The sequence below is a fragment of the Mus pahari genome, chromosome 5 (assembly GCF_900095145.1).
Source record: "Mus pahari chromosome 5, PAHARI_EIJ_v1.1, whole genome shotgun sequence".
NCBI lineage: Eukaryota > Metazoa > Chordata > Mammalia > Rodentia > Muridae > Mus > Mus pahari.
Genome location: NC_034594.1, coordinates 52,913,177 through 52,930,477, shown reverse-complemented (window position 1 = coordinate 52,930,477; position 17,301 = coordinate 52,913,177). Strand labels below are relative to the sequence as shown.

Below are 17,301 nucleotides of genomic sequence, written 5' to 3'. Positions count from 1 at the left end.
ATTCAAGAAGCCAACCTAGTCAACACAGGGTCTTCCAGGACTAGCCAGGGCTATAGTTTGAGATTACTCCTTTAAAAAAAAAAAAAAAAAAAAAAGTTTTAATGAAAAAATAAAAAGGCAAACCCTAATGCTTTCATAATATAAGTGTATATAATGTTAGAAAAAAATCTTCCTTTTTGGTCTGTTGAGTGCTGAGATTATAGGCATGCACCAAGATACTTCTTTTTAAAGACAGGGGGTCATGTGTCTCAGGTTGAACCAAAGTGCTTTCTGTAGTTGTGGAATTCCTGACCCTCCTGACTCTATGTCCTGAATGCCGGGACTAAAGGTGTGGACCACCATGCTTGGCTCACGAGACATTGGGGATTCATGAATGTAAATAAGGCTTCCCTTCCAGCCCCTAAATTGATTTGGTTATCAGAATAAAGTTAAAGGGAAAAGGAGCTGCTGTGGAAATGGCACAGGGGTCCAGCCTTGTCTACAGACCACAGCCTCTAGCATGATCCCCACCATGTCTAAGAAACAAAGAAATAAAGACCCGCCAGGACATGGTTGTACATGCCTGTAATCCCAGCGTTTGAAAAACATTTTAAGATTTATTTATTTTATTGTTATTTTGCATATGGGTGTTTCGCTTGCATGTAGATCTGTACACCGTGTGCACGCCTTGTGCCTGTGGAAGCCAGAAGAGGGCACTGGGTCTTCTGGGTGTGGGTGCTGGATGTGGGTGCTGGGTGTGGGTGCTGGAAACTGAACTGAGTCCCTTGCAAGAGCTGCAAGTGCTTTTCAACATTGAGCCTCCTCTCTAGCTTGTTTGGTTTTTGTCCCCAAGTTTGATCCATCAATAAAGATGCCAGAGGCTAACGGCTGGGCAAAGGGAGATGGGGGATGGGGAATGGGGAGGATGGGGGGAGCTGGAAACTTGATGCTACGTAGGATGTGCGACATGGTAGGTAGGCAAGAACCCATTATTAAACATAATTTATGTATTCTGGGATAGACCACACACATGCAAATGATTTAAGTCTAGGAGGGGGGAGAACTGGTTCCTTACCAAGTGGAGCTAAGTCACATGGTTCCCACACAGAAAACTAGAACAAAGGAACACAGCTGCCACAGAAAGCCTCAGCTCAGAGAAGCTGGGAACCCCTGCTGTGCAAAGAGGCTGGCTGGTTCCCCGGCCCTAAGACAAAGACAATGAGAAGCAGACAATAAAAGCTTCCTGTCTCCAGCCAGCAAATAATCAAGGAATAGAAATTTGTATGTTTGATTTAATTGCTTTTTTCTTTTTTATTCTAAAAAGATTTATTTATTTATTATATGTAAGTACACTGTAGCTGTCTTCAGACACTCCAGAAGAGGGAGTCAGATCTTGTTATGGATGATTGTCAACCACCATGTGGTTGCTGGGATTTGAACTCGGGACCTTCAGAAGAGCAGTCAATGCTCTTACCCACTGAGCCATCTCACCAGCCCAATTTAATTGTTTTAAGGATAGAAAAGTGTATAATGGTAATTGTTTAAATGTTCTTAAATATACTTTAAAGAAATTTAAAAGTCGGGGGTCTGGAGAGATGGCTCAGCGGTTAAGAGCTCTGACTGCTCTTCTGAAGGTCCTGAGTTCAAATCCCAGCAACCACATGGTGGCTCACAACCATCCACGATGAGAACTGACCTGACTCCTTCTAGAGTGTCTGAAGACAACTACAGTGTACTTACATATAATAAATAAATAAATCTTTAAAAAAAAAAAAAGAAATTTAAAAGTCTTGCCAGGGCAAATTCTCAAATGGGTCTGCATGGGATTTCTGCGATTGCCTAGTCTGGCATGACAGAAACAGAGCCTGGAAATAGGTTTCTACAGTAAGTAGAAGGGAATTCAATTAAAGTTAAATACAGAGATGCATAAATATCGAGGCTTTCGATCCTTATAGGTCAAAAAGCAGGAGCTGGTGAAGAAGCACTGCTTCAGTGGTTAATACTTGCTTACATTGCTTTAATTGCTTTGAATTGTTTTAAGTATCCAAATGGATGTGGTGATGAGTTTGGTGGTTATATTAATGTTCCTCTGGGAGAGAGATCAAGTTATACCTTTAATGACTTCCAGTTACTGGACCAAGGACATCCTATCTGAGGATGGGCTCTGCATTTGTGTTGACAGGAAAGGAGAAAACGCTTTGGACCCCTTCCAGAGTGAAATGGATCAGATATGATGGGGAAGACCCCATGAAGATCTCGAAAAATTTGACAAAATCCAACAGGACAGGTGACCTGATCTGCTAATTCCTTGACATGGGAACAGCTCAATAACTGGCTTACACATAAAAAATGTCCGTCCTTCCTTCCTTCCCTTCCTTCCTTCCTTCCTTCCTTCCTTCCTTCCTTCCTTCCTTCCTTCCTTCCTTCCTGTCTGTCTGTTTTTTCTTCCTATCTTTAATTTTTGAAGACAGGGTTTCTCTGTGTAGTCTTGGCTGTCCTGGAACTCACCCTGTGGAGCAGGCTGGCCTTGAAGTCACAGAGATCCACCTGCCTCTGCCTTTGGAGTGCTGGGCTTAAAGGCGTGCACCACCATGCCTGACTTCTTTCTCTTTCTTTTTTTGAGGCAGGGTTTTCCTATGTGGCTCTGGCCTGGAATTCATTATGTAGTCCAGGCTGGCCACAGATTCACCTGCCTCTTCTCCAGTGCCCTGCTATGCCAGCTCTTCTACCTGGTTTCCCTGGTTTTGCTATGTGAGCAGAGCTTCAGAAATCAAGATGGCTCCAGCCCTCCACTCACACACTCACATATGCACATGCACACACTGACATATACACGACTTTCACGTTCAATTCTGCAATCCAGGAAAAGGAATGAACGAGTCGTTATGCTGGTTACTTTTGAAACTGTGTTCTTCAAACATCTTTGAGGTCAGTCCATGTGTTCACCTCTATTTCCCCCTAAAAGCATAGCCCCAGAAATTTGATGCAGCCCTTTCCCAAGTGACGGCCTATGCTTTTCCCATCCAGTGCTCAACAGCTTCCAGTGAGTTGGTGGAGGCTTATGCTTGGGCTGTGGGGCATTGTTTCTCATGTCAGGTCACCTGCTGTTTCAGACTCTCCGCTTTTTAGCTCAGTGTGATAGAGGATGTTAGGACTGATAGAGCCCAGCCTGGTATGGTCATATGACCCAAGGTGGCCCAACAGTTCCAGTCCTGGAACTAAGGAAGATTCTGCTAGGCTTGATGAACAGGTAGTCTGAGAGGCTCAAGTTTCTAGAGAACATCTGCGTTGCCCTGCAAGGAGAAGGCTTGACAGGGGAAAAGCTAACACAGAAGAAAGCAGAGCTAAAGATGCTCGTGTGTGTGTGTGTGTGTGTGTGTGTGTGTGTGTGTGTGTGTGTATGTGTTGAAAAAAAAATCCTTTTGGTATTCTTGTAGCTGTTTGTTGAGACGGAGTAGTCCACAGATACCTCCATGTAGCCCAGGCTGGCCTTGGACTCCTGCCCTCCTGCCTCAGTCTAGGATTACTAGTGTGTGCCATCACACTGGTTCTGCTGTTGCTATGAGACAGGCTCTTGGGATGTAGTCCTGTTTGGCCTCAAACCTCCAATCTTCCTGCATCTGCCTCTAGTGAAGATGCTCTGAACTTCTGGCTTTGACCATGCCTGGACTCATCTCGATGTGACTTAGAAAATCCCAGTTTTAGGCTGCCTACTCAAGCCATGGAGATGCTATGCCTCTTATAGCCTCTCACAGAAATAAGGCAGGGAAATTACTTGCTCAAGATACTGCCAAGCAGGACATGGCTGGGACTGACCCCTAGGGGTCGAAAGGCTGATAGCACTCCCTGACTTAGGAGCAAAACCTCATGATATGATTGTTTGGGAAGCACTAGCTACAGATCACCTGTCATTCAAAATGGATAGTCCTGTGGGAGCGTCCCCAAGGCTGTGGACATGTCAACTACCCATGACAGTTCCTACACTGAGCATGCCCAAAGTGACCTGTGTGGTTCAGGGCCTGGGGCTCATCCACTAGGACAGCAGGGAGCCAGATGACTCCTCACTGTGGATCATCCTCGTGCCCAAGAGGTAGCTGGATCTGTGCCAGGATGGGAAAACCATCCTTGCGTGGCCCAGGGCTGCACTGTGCCAGCATGCCTTCACCCACACACCTGGAGAGATGCTACCACAGCTGGAGCTCACTTTACTTCTTGCTCTCTTATTTTAAGAAATATCTTCAATCACCTTAATGAACTAAAAAACAGTCTTGCTCACTAAAACCAAAGATGGACAAAAAGACAGACTCAGTGAGACACAAGCAAAGCACAGACAGGGCTCCAGCTCATTCTTACAGAGGCATTAAGACCAGAGCTACAGCCAAAAGAAAGAAAAGAAGCTGGGCATGGTGGCACACACCTTTAATCCTAGCACTCGGGAGGCAGAGGCAGGCGGATCTCTTGAGTTTGAGGCCAGCCTGGTCTACAGAGTGAGTTCCAGGTCAGCCAGGGCTGCACAGAGAAACCCTGCCTCAAAAAAAAGAAAAAAAAAAAAAAGAAAGAAAAAGAAAAAAGGAAAGAAAGAAAAGAAAGGAAGGAAGGAGTAAAGAAAAGAAAAAGATAGTTGGTCATCAATGGGAGGAGAGGCCCTTGGTCCTGTGAAGGTTCTATGCCCCAGTATAGGGGATGCCAGGGCCAGGAAGCAGGAGTTGGTGGGTTGGGAAGCAGGGGGAGAGGGGACTGTATAGGGGATTTTCAGAGGGGAAACTAGGAAAGGGGATAACATTTGAAATGCAAATAAAGAAAATATCTAATAAAAAACCCACAAAAAGAAAATATCTAATAAAAAATAAAACAAAGCCGGGCGTGGTGGCACACGCCTTTAATCCCAGCACTTGGGAGGCAGAGGCAGGCAGATTTCTGAGTTCGAGGCCAGCCTGGTCTACGAAGTGAGTTCCAGGACAGCCAGAGCTATACAGAGAAACCCTGTCTCGGAAAAAAAAAAAAAAAGAAAGAAAGAAAGAAAAGAAAAGAAAAGAAAAAGAAAAAATCAGGAGGTGGTATGGCACACGCCTTGGGAGGCAGAGGCAGGTGGATCGCTCTGTGAATTTGAGGCCAGCCTGGTCTACAGAGCAAGTTCTAGGACAGCCAGGGCTACACAGAGAAAGCCTGTTTCGAAAACCAAACCAAACCAAACCAAAACCAAAACAAAAGAGTCAAGCTGGAGCCAAGGTTGTGTTCGTTGAGCGCTCTTCCTGGCTGGTCTGTGGTGAGTGGTACCCTGTGTGTTTCAAGCTGAAGGAAGGACCCAGGTACCCACATCGCAAATTCTGAACCCAAAGCACATGGGCTGTGGAAGGAATCTGTGGAGGGCATTTTTTCTGGGTTGTTCTGGTGCCCTTGGGGACTGAAACCAGGGCCTTTCCTGTCCAGAGCTCTTCCCACGAAGTACCCTGAGTTATGGGACCCGGAATGGGGTCAGGAAACAGAGAGCAGATTCTCTGCTGTTGTTACCCACGGGCAGCACAGATAAGCCATTGAGAGCTCAGATCAGACCTTGGTTAAATCATTCATTCAACATTTATTGAGCGCCTACTGTGTGCCAGGCACCGTGCTAGGCGCAGAAATACAGAGATGCATAAGATACAGTCCATGCCCATAAGGATTCACAGTCTAGAAGGGGAGACAAACATGTAAACAAGGAAAATACGGTGTGATAGGTGCCACGAGAGAAGCATTTACAAGTGCAGAGGTAGCCCGGAAGAGAGGGGTGAAGGGTGCCTTCCTGGGGGAGGGGCCTGGGAGAGGCTAATAGGTGTTTGCCAGGCAGAGGAGGCGGCAGGAGCGGGAAGGCATTCCAGCTGAAGAAACCGCATGAGCGAAAGGCACAAAGGCATGAAACTGCGAGTGTCTTGGGGGCCGGGAAGGCTAACTAGTCCGGTGGTATTGCTAGAGTGAGTTCCAAAGGCTGGGGCTGGAGAGGGCCTCTGAAGCCAGATGAGAAGGGAAACTGAGGCAGGGGCATCTCAGAGGAACAACAGAGGGCACTGCACAGCCCAGTGGAAGGCTCTGACATAGAAAGATGTGGCTCCTGGCTAACCCAAGGTGTGCCTGCTAACAACCATAGTGCTCCTGTGGCCACAAAGGGCCCACGACCTGAGACCAGAGGACAAGCAGATCTGGAGGGGGATGAGCAGTGGGGTATGCCCAGGCCTGAGGTCCTGGAAGCTGCCACTCACTGGTGCTTCCTGTTCCCAGACCTCTGCTTTCTGCACAGTGCCAGCAAGGGGGCCCTGGGATTCAGTGGGAAATGACGTGGGAATGAAGGTTTCTGGCAAACTGCAAAGAGCCAGATGAGTACCAGGCTGGATGAAAGGTCAGCCTTTAATGACTCAGAGAGGAAAGGGACTGAGAATAAAGCAAGAGAGGTTAAGTGAGACAGCAGGCAGGCAGGGATTCCTAAGAACAAGGGTAGAAAGGAGAAGCAGGTCTCTGAGGCAGACCGCAGTTCTCTCCCCTGGGAAGGCAGGCCCTTATGACCCGGGACAGGGCAGAGGCCAGTGGCAGACCCAGAACAGATGTGCATGGTGTGTGGTTCTGTATGCCATCATCCTGTGACTCCCTGGCCTGAAGCAGAAGATTCCTTGGCGATCAGGAACCTTTCCCTCTGGCCTTCAGGACAGCCACTGAGGCAGGGATGCGCCAGAACCAGGCTTCCAGTCCCTAGGTATTCTTAGGAAGGGCTCTGCCTGGCAATGTCTTAGCAAGGTGGGGAGGTGGGGCTTAGGGTCTCAGTCACCCAGAGTCTGGCTGCCCCGGTTGATGACCACTTTCCCAGGCACCACACTTTAGATCGTTTTTGGGGGGCGAGCTTCCCTGACAACCCTATGTGGGGGAAGGTGGAAGACAGACTGGCCTGGTCAGGACTCTCTTCCTGGGTTCTAGGGCTCTAGTGTGGCCTCTGGAGCTTGAGCCAGCTGCAGCATCATGATCCGGCTATTGGTCCATGAGCGGGGGAGGGGAGGCGGACCTGCCAAGGTCCCAAAGCCTGGAGATGTCCAGGTGCTTCTTTCCTTTAAAACCCTAAATACCGCCTGTACTGTGTAGGGTCTCAGTCTCCCAGTGCTCCCCCTCTAGGTCCCATTGCCTGGGCTCTGCCCTCCCTGGCCAGTCTGGAGGATTAGTGCTGCCTAGGGCACCAATGGTGGTGGTGGTATTAGTGATGAAGAGGATGGTGAGATGTGGGCGGTGGGTGGCCTCCCCTCTGCAGGGAGAGCCTGGACTGGGGTGGGAGAGGGTTATTCACTTGCTCTTATGCATGTCCTTCAGGCGGCGCAGCTCCTCTAGGAGCTGGGCCCGGGAGCAGCCATCATCACTGGTGGGGCCTGGCCCTGGCCCCAGAGCCTCCTGTAGTTCCAGGCAATGGGTTCTCAGGAATGGGTTGTAGGCACGTTCCTCTCCCAGGGTGGATGGGCACTGCAGAGCAAGAGGCACAGGGCAGGGTAGGTGGATAGAAACTGGAAAGGCACCAATGCAGGGATGTCTGCCTACCCCATCCCACCCCATTCCACACCACCTCTAATCCCACCCCACCCCACCCATCCCCCAGGTCTCACTGTGCTCTTGCGCTCCATCCGTTGCCTCTGTACCCACTGCATCTTCCTCTCACGAGCCAAGTTCTCGGGCTCCACCACACCTGCAAAGCCCAGGTTCTCTTCTGCATATTCATGTCCTAGCCAAAACCACGGGGAAAGAGATGGGTGGTGAGGTCATATAGCCTTTCTACTCCAAGGCCCAGGTCCACAGCTATCCAGCAGTTGGGGGATGGGGGGTGGGGGCAAGGCTCTTGGAAAACCCCAACACCAAAGGTGATTTCCAACCACGGACATTTTTGCTGGGGGGGTCTGGGGGGAGGCAGAGGCAGTTTGGGCAGTGGTTAGGGCTTGTGGGGAAAAATCACTAGTTTTGGGGTTAGCTCCTTAACTCTGCCCAGCATACTTCATTTATGACCTGGCACCCACCTAAGCCACAATTTTGTCATTTAGCAAGTGGAGAAGACAGTAACATGTCAGGAAGAAAAAAAAATTAGCCGGGCAGTGGTGGCTCACGCCTTTAATCCCAGCACTCGGGAGGCAGAGGCAGGCGGATTTCTGAATTGAGGCCAGCCTGGTCTACAAAGTGAGTTCCAGGACAGCCAGGGCTACACAGAGAAACCCTGTCTCGAAAAACAAAACAGGGGGCTGGTGAGATGGCTCAGTGGGTAAGAGCACCCGACTGCTCTTCCAAAGGTCCGGAGTTCAAATCCCAGCAACCACATGGTGGCTCATAACCATCGGTAACAAGATCTGACTCCCTCTTCTGGAGTGTCTGAAGACAGCTACAGTGTACTTACATATAATAAATAAATAAATCTTTAAAAAAAATTATAAGAAAGAAAAAAATTAAAAGAAAGAAAGAAAAAAAAAGAAGTTGGATGGCTAGGGGAGGGGAGGTAGATTTGGGGGAGATCTGGGGTGTATGGGGTGTATGCATATTCTGTATCAAATTCAGGCCAATCAGTACATGTGGACCAGATTTACTGTTTTCTCAGATAAGCAAATGCTACTTTCTGTTTGGGGCACTGACCATAGTTATCTGAACAATTAGATATCTCTCCAGAACTCTAGGTCCTCAGGGGTCACAAGTGGCCAAGGTCTGTCTGGGGAATGGGACAGTGGTGTGAGAGGCCAGTCTAATGTTCCAGGGGGGAGGTCAGTGTCTGCTCCCCCACACTGCCCCATGGATTAGCTGCGTTAACTTTGGGCATGAGCTGAGCTTGCCAGTCTCTAGGAAATCGAGGGACCAGGAGGGGCCTGGTGCCAGGCAAAGCAAGGGGCTGGGGGGGGAGGGGCACCTCACCAGGCCACAGCAGGGTGTCATCCCCCAGGTCTAACACAGTGTCCAGTGAGCTCAGCATGGTCTCCGCTGTGCCTTCGAAGGTCCGTCCTACATTGGGATCATGTGGGATCATCAAGGACACAGTATGGTATGAGATATACAAAGGTAGGGTTAAGAACCAGATTGGGCAGCTTTTCTACTCCCAGAGCTGGTATGATTCCCCCCTTCCCCTCCAACACCCCCCCACACACACACACACAGAGCCCGAGTGGAGGGCAAGGCTGCCGAGTCTCCGGGTTGAGCCCCTGTGGTCCTGACTTGGTGGGCAGACATGCTCCTTTCTCCAAAACAGCCTTAGCCGTGGCTGCTCTCTGGGAATCCACCCACCCATGGTTACTCCCTTCTCACTTAAGAATCCTCCACTTCCCACACTCTCTTCTTCCTAGTCACTGTCTTAGGGAAACAGGTCCCACCCAGTGGGAATTCGTGCCCCATAGGGTCTTTGCCTAAAGTGCCCTCTCCTTAGGTCCTTACCCTCTGAGAATCTTGAGAACAGTCAGGCAACATGAGCAGAGGTGCCTGCTACTGAGCCATTGAATGATGGAAAACAACACTTCCAAATGTGACATGGAACAGTGGCCACTCTGGCCTTTGTCTCTCCCTCCTGTCCCTTTTCCCCTCTCTTTTGCAGAAACTCACCACAGCCAGAGAGGAAGAGCAGGTCCCCTGAGAAGAGGCAGGAGGGACCCTTGTAGGGCTCCCCATCCAGCAGGTAGACCAGATGGCCTTGAGTGTGGCCAGGGGTGGCCAGGGCTCGAATCTGAAGTCGTCCCACACTGACCACATCTTGATGACACAGGGGGCTGGGGCACAAAACAATAGGGAAGAGAGGCATTCAAGCTTGCCGTGCTGGTCTCTGGCACCATGCCAGGCTGGGTGACTTATAGGAGGGGGACTTCTACAACAGGGAGAAGGCACGGGTGCCCAGGGGCTGAGGTCACAGCCTTCCTCTTCTTACATGGGTTCTGCTTAGCTGTCTAACGGCTAGGCAGGGTGTCACAGAGATCCAGCTGCTGACACCCTGGAGGGCTGAAGGCAGGAGGCAGGTGATGTCCATCCACGTTTGGGTGGGGGACTTACTGGGTGAGGTAGGGGATACCATCCTGAGGGCTCCCATACACTCGACAGTCCCTGTGCCGCCGGCTGAGGTCACGGTTCCCTCCGCTGTGGTCCCTGTGGGATGGCAGAGATGAGGACAGGGGCACTTCAAAGGGCAACTGTACCTGGACTTCCTCCTTCACTAAAGTACCCCCTGGCTCAAGCCTTTTCCCTTTTTACGTCACCCCTCAACTCGCTATGCTCCCATGAACCTTTTGGACTCCCAGCTCCAGTTGTCATCCTCAGCGTCCCCCAAGTGAATCTGACCACACCCACCTCTGTATGCTGAGCCACCCACTAACTAACGAGGTGCTCATTGTGTGGGTACCTCCTACCTGCCTGTGAATGGAGCACAACAATGCCTGCCCACTGCTGAGCCTTCAAACTGCTAAGGACCATAAGCGGCCCAGCCTGCCCCTCTACCTCTGCTGGTGACTGAGTGGTTTTATGAAGAAGGTAGGGCCCACCCATCCTGGTATGTCCCCGGTGGTTCCCTCTGAGCCCAACCCTCGAAGGAAAACTGCTGTAGCCACAGCCACACCATGCCAGCCCCTTACCAGTGCTTGTGGGTGCAGAGAATGGCAACCAGGTTAACTCTTTCCTTTTCAATGGAAGCCTGGGGAGAGAAGAGACACGGAGGGCGGAGGCACTCAGAGGGAGAGATGCTCTCGGCCCTGTTAGGGCTGTGTGGGAGAGGCAGCTGGAGAGACGGGGCAAGGCAGCAGATGGGCCAGGGAATGAGAAGTTGGCAAAGGAGACTTGGAAGAGCAGAGATCCAGCAAATGAGGGTGGGGCAGGGGAGGGGGGCATCAGGAGTTGACATAGATTCACTCACACTGACAAATAACCTGGGTTCTAGTCCTACTATCATATAACACACATGACACAGGTGTGTACACAGGGCGGGGTGGGGGGCCAGATATGAACATGAAGGGAAGAGTGAAGAAGCCCAGGTACTGACAGGGGTCAGAGAGGAAAGAGAGCTGGTGAGATGGCTCAGTAAATCCCATCAGCAGAATCCTCATAATAGTGGAAAGAGATAACCACAAGGTGACCTCTGACCTCCCTGTGCATGCCACGGCACACACCATACATACACACACCTTGCCCATATGTATAATGGGGAAAAATGTTATACCAGGCACAGTGGTACATGCCTTGAATCCCATCACTGGGGAGGAAGGGGCCTGACCAATATAGCAAGTTCTAGACCAGCTAAGGCTACTCCCTAAGACTACGTCTGGGGCAGGGATGGGGGGAAGGACAGGAGAGAGGACAAACACCCCCCCCAAATAATAAATAAATAGAGAAAGAAGAATGAAAAAAGAATGTACACCAGGGTAAAAGAGAGGGTAAGAGGCAGACTGGAACTGCCAGGACCCAAGTCCTAGGAGCCACCTACCCTCTGGCTCTGCTCTTCTCTCATCTGCAGGCTTAGGACACCCACTCTTCCCCCATGCTCTATGGGGTGTGGTGTTTCAGTGTGAGAGATGGATGCCCACCCAGATGCAGCATAGCCCATAGTCGGGGGAACCAGGACCAACCCCAGACTGGCAGCAAAAGCTGGCAGTCCCCTGCAGTGACCCCCAGCGCCCCTGCTCCCCGTCCCCTCACCTGCACAGCCCTCGGATCTGAGGGGTCCACAGCCACTGCCAGTCCAGCCTGGGTGTCGATGATGAGGTAGCTGTAGTTGTCCGACAGGACAGGGATGGGGAGCACCTTCACTCCTGGGAGAGGCAGACAGAGAGGCTGGGGTGGGTGGGAGCCCACTGAAGGGGTAAGGGGGAAAAGAAGGGAAGTAGGCAGGGGGTGAGCGTAGGGAGCAAGGTGGGGTGCTGGCCAGGGGCAGCCAGAGCTCACCATTGAAGAGGCGGGGCTGAGTTTTGGAGTGGCCTTTGGGATAGCGATTCCGAGCCCTCCGAAGCTGCTGTCGGTAGAAGAGGTACCCGAGCCAGGTTCGGGTGTACAGACTGTACCTGCAAGGCGGAGGGCCTGGGGTCAGTCAGGCTAATCCTCTTCCATGTCTGTAGGCCTCACATCTCTAGGATCTCTGTGTCCGCGGACACCCTTAGGCAAGCACTTCGCCATCGCCATGTTTTGTTTTCCTCTTTACTTAGTCTCACGTAGCCCAGGCTAACCTCACACTCACTAGACAGTCAAGGGTGACTGTGTACTCCGGCCCTCCAGCCTCTCTACCCCTCAAGTGCTGAGATTACAGACATGGGTTTCCACGCCTGCTTCCTAAGGTGCCAGGGATGGGACTCATGGCTTCAGGCTTACTAAGCAAACACTACCAACCGGGCTACATCTCAACCCTGAAAATTACACTTTTAACCACTTCAGGTGCTGCTGCTGCTGCTGCTGCTGGTGGTGGTGGTGGTCCAGAGACCAACTTTGGAAGCCACTAGGGTAGAGGAAGCAAGTCTGAGGCCCAAAGATGGCAGCCAGCAGGTTTGCTCAAATAGAGGATTCTGTAGCTACTTAGCAGATAGAGGAGCAGCCAGCATGAGGCTGGAGAGCCTGACCCTTGCCCCACTGCCATCCCAGTTATATATAGTTCAGGAAAGCAGGCCAGGATGACAGAGTTCTCCAAAACCTGAGACCTGTGAGGCCACCAAGGGCCCAGGTCAGAAGGGCCACTCGTGCTCAACACGCCGTCATATTAATGACTTGACTTTTGTAATCTTTAACATTTTTTATGAGACAGATCTTGTCATATAATAAATTTATATCCTGAAGGTAGATCCCTGTCTCAAATTTAAATAAAATAAAATAAAAAAAATAAGGGCTGGATCTTTAGCTTAATGGTAGAACACTTACCTAGCATGGTCAACTACTGGGTCCAATGTTCAGTACCACAAACAAGCAAGACTGGCATTGTGCAATATAAAAACAAGTTTCTCTGTGTAGCCCTGGCTGTCCTAGAACTCACTCTGTAGACCAGGCAATCTGCCTGCATCTGCCTCCCAAGTGCTGGGATTAAAGGTGTGCACCACCACTGCCTGGTGATTCAGTTTTCTTTCTTTCCTTCTTTCCTTCCTCCTTCCCTTCCCCCCTCCCTCCCTCCCTCCCTCCCTCCCTCCCTCCCTCCCTTCACAGCCTTATTACGTAGCCTAACTCCATCAGTAGACCCTTACTATGCAGCTGTGCACTAACGAGCTGGCCGCGGTCCTCCCACATCTGCCTCCCAAGTGCTGGGATCACAGCGTCACTGTCACCATGCTTGGTTTACTTTTCTTTATTTAGAATGACATTAAATAGAAAATTGAAAACACCCGTGGGAAGAGATGGAAGAATGGAAACACTTTAAATTTTATTGTTTCTCCCTTCCCCCTCTTTCCCCAGAATCTGGCTATAAGGTTCAGGGTGTCCTTAAACTTAAGATCCTCTTGCTTCTGTCTCAGTGCTATCTTGTAAGTGTATACAACCAAGCTGGCCTTATTACATCTGTACCCTGACTAATAGGTTTTTTTCCCTGTTGTTTGAACAAGTGGCTTAATTTTAACTAGTTAATTTAGTTATCTACTTATTTAGGTATTATTGTTTGCTTGAGACAGGTCCTTTTGTAGCCCGGGCTATCCTCAAACTTGGTAAGTTGCCAATAACGACCTTGAATTCATGATCCTTCTGCCATCTCTTCTCAAGGGCTAGGTAGGGTCTGTACCACCTCACCTTGCACCTGGATTCTGCGTTACACTGGGCAGGATAAACTATGTATCTAGCCCTTTCAGGATGGGAAGGAGAAGGCTTGGGCCCTTGCTGTGCAGGAAATTGAGACTGTGGCAGGCACAGTGTAAGGGGCAATGGATGCTTGGAGTGTCTATCGAACCAGTCAGAAAACTGAAGGCATCCTAAACTTGGGAACCTGAGAGGTCATGGAGTGTGGACCCTAAATCTCTCACAGTGTGCATAAAGATGGGCAGACTCTCAGACTCTCCCTAGCCCCTTAGAGAAATACTATTTGCAAAGTTTGGACAAACCAAGTAGGTCGCTAAGAGTTTGGCAGTGATGGTTCAGCTGCAGCCTAGCCAACTTCTGCTCTATGCCTCTCCGCAGCCCTGGCAACTGTGCATGCCAAGAGAAGCCTTGCCTTCTGCATTGTATGTATGTATGTATGTATGTATGTATGTATGTATATGTATGTATCTGAGTATGAAGTCCTCATGTACCCCAGAAGAGGGCATCAGATCCTGTTACAGATGGTTGTGAGCCACCACATGGTTTCTGGGAATTGAACTCAGGACCTCTGGAAGAGCAGCCATTGCTCTTAACCACTGAGCTGTCTCCCCAGCCCCATGTCCATTTTCATAGCCCCTCTACTTTTGGTTTCATTTGCAACCCAGCTTTAGTCCTTTCGACTTTCACTTTTGTGGCCATATTTATCAATCCCTGGTAACTGGCCAGGTGCTGTGTATGACCGGTGAGCAAGGTCATTGCCCCCGAAGCCGACCTTCTTACAGGGGAGATGCAGTGATAAACCAGGGAAGATGGCTTGCTGAAAGCAGAGGGCAGAGTCAGGTAGAGCTGCTGTTTCAGATGCAGTAGACCAGGCAGCCGAGATGGCTCAACCAGGAAAGGTCCTTGAGGCTAAGCCCGACTGCTGAGCTTGAGTCCCGGGACCCAGAGAGTGGAAGGTGGGAACTTACTTCTGCAAGCTGTCCTCTGATCTCTACCCTGGCACTATAGCACATGGGCCCACACAGAGAATAAACAAAAATGTCACAGATACAGTAGACCAGGAAAACAGGCCCTCAGGTGACATGTTCATAAGGGGTGGGCCAAGTTGGAGTTCAGGGAGGTAGATTTGGACCTGAGCTCATGACTAATTCTTTGCATATTCTGTTGTAACCACAAAGAGCTGGTGCAAGACACATATCCTGTTAGGGTGGGAGGTGGGGTGGCATTAGATACAACCTAGGTCCCATGAAGAGATTGCAGGAATAAGGATTATAGCAGACTTGTGAACAGCTGGACGATACACAGACCTTCTCTTGTGGAGAGGGATGAGTGCATATTTAGATATTTCTACAGGAAAAGGACCCACGGTCAGGAAAGTGGTTGTGGGCGTGAAAACATCATTGTATCCCTCTTTGTGTGCTGGGGTTGGAGTCCAGGGTCTCCTCCGCGCCTCCTTTGCTTGTGTGGATTTTTATCATTTGTGGTAAATATGCTAGGAATTTGGAGAAGAAAGGAGAAAGGGAGAGAAACTTAGCTTTGGAGATTCTGAAAGAATCCTGTGGGTCAGAACTAACACCCCCCCAACTCACGTTGCTGGACACCAACATTTATTTTCCTTTCTTTTTTTAAAATTAACATAAAAATTATACCTGAAAATACAAATATAAAAGGGGGAAGAAACTAATTAGAAACATGAATGAGAGAAGAGATGCATAAGTTCAAAGACATATTAGGATTGCAAATCTAATCCAGAAAGTTCCAGAAGTGCCCCTTCCTTTGATCAGCTGCAATCCTCTTAGAGAGGACGGACTACAGGGCGCGAGGCAGGTGGGAGATGAGAGCCATCTGTACCCTGCAGATGTCAAGGCTCCTTTCTTGCACCCCTTGCCTCGGAGCCCCAGCTGTACACAGCTGCTGGCAGTGGTGAGACAGACCCCCCTCCAGGCACCTATTCTCCTATAGGGTGACTGGAGAGGGTGTGACCCATCCTGACAGAAGCTTCTCCTTTCCTAAACTTGCTAGAGGACTGAACTCAGATGAACCCGTGTCAGCAGTCTAGTGTCAAGCCAGTGTTTCTGAGTTCAAGGTGGTGCACTGCCTGGATAAGAGGGCAGTGGGGTGTAGGTGGGGTGTCTGGAGCACTAGTGAGAGCCACTGGAGGACTAGTGAGAGCCACTGGAGCACCAGTGAGAGCACTGGAGCACTAGTGAGAGCCACTGGAGCACCAGTGAGAGCCACTGGAGCACCAGTGAGAGCACTGGAGCACTAGTGAGAGCACTGGAGCACCAGTGAGAGCCACTGGAGCACCAGTGAGAGCACTGGAGCACTAGTGAGAGCCACTGGAGCACTAGTGAGAACACTGAGTCTGAGCCATCCTAACTACATACCTTCTCCTGGGCAGGTCTCCTACCTGGCATGTTCCTCCCTCTGCTGCTCTAGATTCTGTCCCAGCTCTGCCCTTCTCCAGGAAGGCTTCCCTGACTTTGCTCCCTTTCTCTCAGCTTGCTTTCATGCAACACACAAACACTACCTCCAATTTCTAATGCACAGGAGTACAGCCTAACACCTGGACATGGGCAGGTCAGCAGACACAAGTGGAGAGAGATTTGCATAGTCTCAAACTGTCTGCTTGACAAGATACTAATTAGTCATGGGGCACCTTGGCTAACTTTGCCTGAAACTGATGAAGGTAATGACAGGCAGGTGACAGGCCGGAGGCTGGCAGTAAGCAGCAAGGCTCTTCTTGCACAGCTTGCAAATGCATGTTCCAGCCCCAGCACGGCAGAGCAGAAAACAGACGCTAATCTCAGCTGTAGCAGTAGATATTTGACCACGAAGGAAGGTACAACTTCCCTTCTGTGGCTTCTATGCCCAAAATACACAACCATAATTTATTCATGAGAAAAAAACCTCAGGCAAACCCAGGTGGAGGGACAGCTGTAAAACAACTGGCCAGCTGAGGAACTGAACAGTGCAGGATCCTCGATCAGAATCAAGACCAGAAAAAAGCGTTAGTCAGACAGCTGGCATCATTTGAATAAGGTCTGCCGGTGGTAACAGTCTCTTATTGATACGAATTTGTTGCTTTTGAGAACTGTGCTGTAATCATGAAACATTAACATCCCAGAGGCTGGGCTGGGTGTACAAGGAACTTTTTTGTGTTGTTTTGACATATCTTAGATTATTTCAAACTGAAAGTTAAACAATGAATAAAATTTCCCCCTCCTCTATAGAGCATCAGTCGGTCATCTCTCCCCCTTCTCTCTCATAGAAAGCGCAGCAGTTGTGGCTCCTACAGCAGCTTGGCTTCTGCTGCTCCATGTCCTTGGCCTAACAGATAAGGTTCCTTACCCTTAACCGTAATGTCTTGCTGGGACCACATAAAGATCAGACTGCACGAAGTAAGAGAACACATGGAAAGTGCCCAGTCAGGCTGGGCAGTGGTGGCACAGGCCTTTAATCCCAGCACTTGGGAGGCAGAGGCAGGCGGATTTCTGAGTTCGAGGCCAGCCTGGTCTACAGAGTGAGTACCAGACAGGCAGGGCTACACAGAGAAACCCTGTCTCGGAAAAGACTAAACCAAACCAAACAGACAAAAAAAAAAAAAAAAAA

General features: G+C 49.9%; 1 protein-coding gene across 2 annotated transcripts in view; it reads right to left on the bottom strand.

Annotated features, from left to right (window-relative positions):
- Positions 1 to 5,531: 5,531 nt before the first annotated feature.
- The window catches only part of Pnkd (PNKD metallo-beta-lactamase domain containing), a 69,551-nt gene continuing 57,781 nt past the window's right edge, over positions 5,532 to 17,301 (bottom strand). The window contains exons 3-10 of one of the 2 annotated variants that reach the window (XM_021197474.2): positions 11,872 to 11,987; positions 11,626 to 11,738; positions 10,569 to 10,627; positions 9,994 to 10,086; positions 9,553 to 9,716; positions 8,875 to 8,961; positions 7,593 to 7,708; positions 5,532 to 7,452 (exon numbers count right to left, since the gene is read on the bottom strand). In XM_021197474.2, the coding sequence (XP_021053133.1) occupies positions 7,279 to 7,452; positions 7,593 to 7,708; positions 8,875 to 8,961; positions 9,553 to 9,716; positions 9,994 to 10,086; positions 10,569 to 10,627; positions 11,626 to 11,738; positions 11,872 to 11,987 (922 nt within the window). In that variant the 3' untranslated portion in view covers positions 5,532 to 7,278. The remainder of the gene's footprint in view (positions 7,453 to 7,592; positions 7,709 to 8,874; positions 8,962 to 9,552; positions 9,717 to 9,993; positions 10,087 to 10,568; positions 10,628 to 11,625; positions 11,739 to 11,871; positions 11,988 to 17,301) is intronic. The other variant, XM_021197475.1, reaches the window with a different exon arrangement.